This window comes from Primulina huaijiensis, chromosome 10 (genome assembly GCF_012295235.1).
Source record: "Primulina huaijiensis isolate GDHJ02 chromosome 10, ASM1229523v2, whole genome shotgun sequence".
Taxonomy (NCBI): domain Eukaryota; kingdom Viridiplantae; phylum Streptophyta; class Magnoliopsida; order Lamiales; family Gesneriaceae; genus Primulina; species Primulina huaijiensis.
The window spans coordinates 11,196,556-11,203,733 of NC_133315.1; the positions used below are offsets into that span (position 1 = coordinate 11,196,556).

General features: G+C 41.2%; 1 protein-coding gene across 1 annotated transcript in view; it reads right to left on the reverse strand.

The window, feature by feature from the left end:
- Nucleotides 1–2,454: 2,454 nt before the first annotated feature.
- Nucleotides 2,455–7,178, reverse strand: part of LOC140985885 (uncharacterized) — a 13,088-nt gene continuing 8,364 nt past the window's right edge. The window contains exon 7 of the mRNA XM_073453832.1: nt 2,455–2,478. Coding sequence (XP_073309933.1) covers nt 2,455–2,478 — 24 coding nt within the window. The remainder of the gene's footprint in view (nt 2,479–7,178) is intronic.

Genomic DNA, 7,178 nt, shown 5'->3' on the forward strand with positions numbered 1-7,178 from the left:
GAGTTGGCTAGATGATATTGAGATGCTGTTTGATTCATTGGATTATTTAGATGAACGAAGAGTTAGACTGATTGGGAACCAGTTGCATGATGTTGCAAAGACTTGGTGGCTCACAACAAAGAGGGCATTGGAGCATCGAGGTACAATTATTACATGAAAAATCTTTAAAACTGAATTCTATCAAAGATTTTTCCCAGTATCGTACAGGAAAGACAAGGGAGCAGAATTTTTGAATTTGAGACAGGGTCAACTGAATATAGAAGAATATGTGGTCAAGTTATCTACCTTGTTACGATTTGCTCCACATGTTGCTGAGAATGACGAAGCTGTTGCTGATCAGTTCATCAATGGGATGAATCATGAGATATTTACATTGGTGAACACAGGGAGACCGAATAACTTTGCTGATGCTTTGAACAGAGCGAAGGGAGATTAAGAGGGTCTGATAAGGCAGAAGGGAGCTTCGTATGTTGCACCAGCACCGAGACCACATCAGCCACCTACCACTCAGTTCCAACAACCCCCTCTCAGATTTGATAGTTGTAGTAGCAGCAGTGGGAAGAGAGATAATCTGAAAGCCCGAAGAAAACAGTTTAAGAGATCTTGAAGTAGTTCATCCAGCTCCAGTGGTTCACGACAGAGCCAGAGTATGACAGGGGTCTATTGTAGAACTTGTGGAGGAAGACATATCACAGAGCAATGCCAAGGAGTGTTTGGTAGTTGCAACATCTGCAGACAGCAGGGACATTTTGCCAGAGTCTGTCCACAGAGAGGTTCCCAAAGATCCCAGAGAGCAGAATCATCTGGATCAATGGCACAGCCTGATAGACGAGCATCTGCTGTTCACTCTTTCCAGCCAGCTCCTACTCAGTCACAGCCGAGGCCAGGAGGAAGCCAGACTGTTAGCCATCCTCCGAGACAGCAGGCCAAAGTTGTAACGTACCGTACTTTTTACGACTTAAAATTTGCGGAAGAATTAAAAATTTTCTTGATTAATTAATGAACCTTCAAAGTTTGGTAAAATAAAATATACGTCTCAACACAATGTCTGCCAAAAGTATTTGCTTGAACCTCAAAATCGTAACATAAAAATCCAGAGTATTTTCAACATTTCTAATATCATTAAAACTTCAAAACATTGCGGTCCTCGGGTTTTGCCTCCCGCTCAGTCCAAGCCTGCTCCAATATCACCACCCCTAGTCTCCTCGAAATCATCCTCACCTGCATCGATCAAGTCTAGTGAGTCTAAAGACTCAACACGTATAAACTGGAAGTAACGAGTAATACATAATAAAACGACATGCAACTTTAAAATAAGGCGTACATACTGAAACTGAACATACATCAAAACTTGAACGTACATGCACACATAGACGTGCCATCAACGTAGAACCTTTCATAAACATGATTGCTTCGTACATACATGAGCATACATAACATAATTTTTTTTTTTTTTCTTAGAGGCATGTTTCAAAGCAAGTGACCCATAACATAATCGCCTGATCAGCCTAAACCACAGTACTGGGCTGACAGGGACGAATCCACTGCCACATACATGAGATCCCCGTTCATGCTTTAACGGGCGGCTTGGTCCCCATTCATGATTTAACGCTTTCCAATCCTGATCTAAACATGTTCATGCTTTAACGGGGTGGAGAAGTCATCGGCCACGTTCACCGACTTCCAAACCCATTCATAGTTGGAGAGGTCCCCGGACACGTTCTCCGGCTTCCAAACCCGTTCATAATTTGGTCACAAGACATTTAGCATACCTCAAAACTTAAAATATTTTCTTTTGCACGTCGAACATACTTACTTGGCGTCGAGGGATTCGTTGGATCTCGATTGGAGCCACTGCTGCACATGCTAACATGAGTTCAAACCCTTATCTTTCATTGCTTAGACGTAGAACATACTAAACCATGACATAGAACCTCCAAAACATATCTTATATTTTATATTAATAACCCCAAAACAAATCTGATATTTTTACATAAATAAATTTTAACTATCATACTAAACCATGATATAGGACCCCGAAGCAAATTAAAAAAAAAATTTATATATTTTTTTAAGGGGTACACGGACCCCTTGTAGGGGTCCGGGTACATGCTGGAAATTTGTATTTTGAAGTAAAAAGGGCACAGACCCTGTGCCAGGGTTTGGCTACGGGTCCGTGTAGGTGCTGGAATCGCGAAAAAACGAAATTCCCTACACTTGTAACCTAATTCTACCTCAAGACCAAGTCTTAGGATGCTAAGGCACAGATTCAAACTCAAACAAACGCCCCAAAACAACTACGCATCACAAACAAAGCAACCCAGATTGTGAACACGACCTTTGACACCAAAACATTTTCTACGGCTTCTAATATAACCAAGTGCCTAACGACACGAAATGAAACACCAACAATCATCACAACATCATTCTCGATATACTTAAACGCAGCATTGATCACCCATCAAAGCCCAACGAAGCCTGCAACAATAAAACTTCAAGAACGCATCAATACATAATTTTTTGAAAAATGTAGTTTAAGCAGTCCCACGAAAAACATCATAACTCCCTCAATTTTTATCCAAATATTTTGAATTTACTGTCAAATCAAAGATATTAAAAAGGTAAACAATTTTTGTGTTGAACATTTTCTCAGAATCACGACCAAAAAGTCGCAGAATTTAAAAAGCCAGCAAAAACGTGATTTTAGATCCAAAAATGGTTTCAAAATTTATCCAACCATATTTGCTCAAACTTCTACCCAATATTCACATGGTTTTCATACAAAATACATCGCAACACATACTATGACATGATCGACGCAGGAAAAACAGAATACACGTGCCTTTTGATATTTGAAAATACCGTAACGACGATACCGAAGCGGAGATGGCGCGAGGATTGATCCGGGACAAACTTGGCGCTAAAATCTTTGAAGAAAACACACGAAAATTTGCTGGAAGATGGAGAGGGAAGGGGGCGGCTGCTTTAGACCCCAAGAACCCTAGTTTTCTCTCTTTAAAAATCTGAAATAAGATGCGTAGGGTGTATTGTGTGTTTTGGTGTGTGTAAAAACATTTAAGTGTGGGTGAGTGTGTGTAACGTGTGTGTGGATTTTTTAATTAGGAGAAATCTTGCTAAATTAACTAATTAAAAATGATTATAAAAGGTTAACCCACACTAATTTTATAAAATTCTCCTTTTTAACAAAATAAATGCACAAGGTCAACTTTAAAAATTTTAAAATTCTAAATTCACCTAATAATTAAATTAGACTTTAAAATGCTGAAACTTAATAAATTAGTTAAAATGCCCCAACCTCAACTTAAAATAAAATACTACATTTTAAATTGTCAAAATCGTCACCGGTCTTTTCCCTCGATCCCGCATCGAATAATCGCCTGGACATGAAACTTGAAAAATATTTTAACGTGCATCACATAAACATGAATAATTTAAAATAATGCATTTAAATAAATCATGCATGGCTAAAAACTCATTTTAAACTTAAATAAATAATTTAACAATTAAATAAATTCATGTGTTATACGTGTACTGAATATGGGCTCTACAGTTCCTCTCCCACTTATATAAATTTCGTCCTCGAAATTAAATTTTACCGAACAACTCCGGGTAGCGAATTCTCATATCTGCCTCGAACTCCCAAGTGGCCTCCTCCACTGATTGGTTCAGCCACCGGACTTTGACCAACTTGGTCACCTTGTTCCGAATACTACGCTCCTGTCTGTCTAGGATTTGGACAGGTCTCTCCTCATAAGACAGGTCTGGAGCCAACTGTAACGGTTCATAGCTCAATACGTGCAAAGGATTAGTTAGGTACTTCCTCAGCATTGAGACGTGGAACACATTGTGTATCCCGGCCAGATTCGGCGGAAGGGCAACACGATAGGCTAGTGTCCCAACTCTGTCCAGAATCTCGAAAGGTCCAATGAATCTCGGACTCAGCTTGCCTTTTTTCCCAAATCTTATAACACCTTCATAGGTGCTATTTTTACAAAAACGTGATCACCTACGGCAAACTCGAGATCTCTCCTCCTCTTGTCAGCATAGCTCTTTTGGCGACTCTGGGCGGTCTTCATCCTGTCTTGAATCTTGACCACCACATCTGCAGTCTGCTGCACTATCTCCGGGCCAAGTTCTGCTCTTTCACCGACTTCATCCCAATGAATCGGTGATCTGGACTTCCTTCCATACAATGCCTCATAGGGAGCCATACCTATAGATGCTTGAAAACTGTTGTTGTATGTAAACTCCACTAAAGGTAGCTTAGATTCCCAACCCCCCTGAAAATCGATCATATAGGCTCTCAACAAATCCTCTAATATCTGGATCACACGTTCAGACTGGCCATCTGTCTGCGGGTGAAAAGCTGTACTGAATTGCAGCTTCGTTCCCATGGCTGCATGTAGGCTCTTCCAGAAGGACGATGTAAACCTCGGGTCCCTGTCGGACACAATAGAAATTGGGATTCCGTGCAATCGAACTATCTCCATGATATAAAGCTCCGCATACTGCGTCATGGAGAAAGTCGTCTTCACTGGCAAGAAGTGCGCTGAATTAGTGAGTCGATCCACTATAACCCAAATTGCATTAAAACCTCTGACTGATCTTGGCAACCCAATGACGAAGTCCATGGTAATATTCTCCCATTTCAACTCTTGGATCGGGAGCGGCTTAAGCATTCCTGCTGGCCTCTGGTGTTCTGCCTTCACCTGTTGACAAGTGAGGCATTCAGACACAAACTGACGGATGTCTCTCTTCATACATGGCCACCAATACAAGATCTGCAGGTCTTTGTACATCTTGGTACCTCCTGAGAGGATTGTATACGGAGATGCATGTGCCTCTGATAAGCTATCTTCTCTGATTGAATCAACGTTAGGCACCCACATTCTCCCTCTGTATCTCACAATACCATCTGACACTGTGTAGAGCACACTGCCCTTGGCTTCATCCTTCAGTCTCCATTTCTGCAACTGCTCATGTGAAGGCTGTCCCCTACGAATTCGGTCTAGCAAATCGGATTTGACTGTCAGATTAGATAGTCTGGGAGCTCTGCCCTTACGATAAATCTCTAGGCCAAACTTCTGAATCTCAGACTGAAGGGGTCTATGCACTGACAACTGTGCTACAACTTCCACTTTTCTGCTCAAGGCGTCTGCGACAACATTAGCCTTTCCCGGATGGTAGCTAATTTCGCAGTCGTAGTCTTTTACCAATTCCAACCACCGCCTCTGTCTCATATTCAACTCTTTCTGCGTGAAGAAATACTTGAGACTCTTGTGATAAGTGAATATTTGGCATTTCTCGCCATACAAGTAATGTCTCCGAATCTTGAACGCAAAAACGACGGCAGCTAACTCAAGATCATGAGTCGGGTAGTTCTTCTCATGCACCTTCAACTGCCTGAAAGCATAAGCTATAACCCGACCATGCTGCATCAACACTGCGCCTAACCCGAGCTTAGATGCATCGGTGTATAACACAAGATCTCCTTGTCCTAATGGCATGGCTAATATCGGCGCCGAAATAAGAGCTCACTTCAAAGTATCAAAGCTCTTCTGACATTTATCACTCCACACGAATTTTGCATTCTTCTTTGTCAGCGAAGTGAGTGGCACTGCTATCGAAGAAAACCCTTGAATAAATTTCCTGTAGTAGCCTGCTAGGCCTAGGAAACTGCGAATCTCAGACGTATTCTTCGGTTCAACCCATTCTTTGACTGCTGCTACCTTGGCTGGATCCACCTCAATACCACTGCTAGATATTATGTGGCCCAAAAACGCTACCTTCTCCAACCAAAACTCACACTTACTGAACTTCGCAAACACCTTGCAACTCTGCAAGATCTGCAAAACTGTCCTCAAATGCTGACTGTGCTCCTCGTGGCTCTTCGAGTATATGAGAATGTCGTCAATGAACACTATGACGAACTGATCAAGGTAAGGCTGAAATACTCGGTTCATGAGGTACATAAAAATAGCTGGAGCATTCTTCAGTCCAAATGGCATTACTAATAATTCGTAATGCCCACACCTGGTCCTGAAGGCTGTCTTGTGCACATCCGCATCTTTCACCTTAAGCTGTTGATAACTCGATCGAAGATCTATCTTAAAGAACACTGTAGCTCCCTACAACTGACCAAACAAGTCCTCGATCCTTGGTAAAGGGTATTTATTCTTGGTCGTTACCTTGTTCAACTCTCGGTAATCGATGCACAGCCTCATGCTCCCATCTTTCTTCTTTACAAAAGCACTGGCGCGCCCCATGGCGAGAAACTAGGGCGAATAAATTCCTTGTCAAGAAGCTCATGTATCTGTTGTTTAGGTTCTAGCATCTCAGCTGGAGCTAGGCGGTACAGTGCCTTAGAAATTGGCACTGTGCCTTGCAGAAGATCAATGGAAAACTCCACCTTTCTATCTAGTGGAAGGCCTGTGACGTCGTCTGGAAAGACGTCTGGGAAGTCTCTGACTATTGGCACATCTGATATAGATGGAGTGGGCACATCAGGTGCAGAAATAACGCTGGCCAAGAAGGCCTGACACCCCTTAGAAATAAGTCTCCGCGCCTGCACGCAAGAGATCATGCGGGGAAAACTCCTCCATCTAGCTGGCTCAAAGAGAAACTGCTCCATACCCATAGGTCTTACTAACACTGACCTTTTCTGGAAATCGATCAAAACTCTATTCTTCGTCAGCCAGTCCATTCCCAAAATAATGTCGAACTCTAGCATCGGCAATACTATCAGGTCAGCGTACACTAGTGTTGTCACTTTGATTGTTGCACTCGCAAGAGCAGGTTGTCCACAAGTAGTATAATTCGGTGAGTCCGATATCGTATCCACATGGAAGCTAAGGTATAATTACAAGTCCACTACAATGTCTTTTTGTTTTGTTTTTGTTTTTGTTTCTTTTTAATTTTAATTGTTTGAATCTTTAATGGGTAAATTTTAATTGTTCAAATTTTAATTTAAGTAGTTGAGATTAAAGGATCCACTCTTGGTATTTTAATAAAGTTAACATTAACAAACAATATTGAAATCCACTTAATAAAATGGTTCCAATATATTAAATAATCATATTTATATTATGTTATAAATTATTATCTTATAAGTATATAATATATACCAAAACTTATAAATGTGGTCAAGTATTTATTGT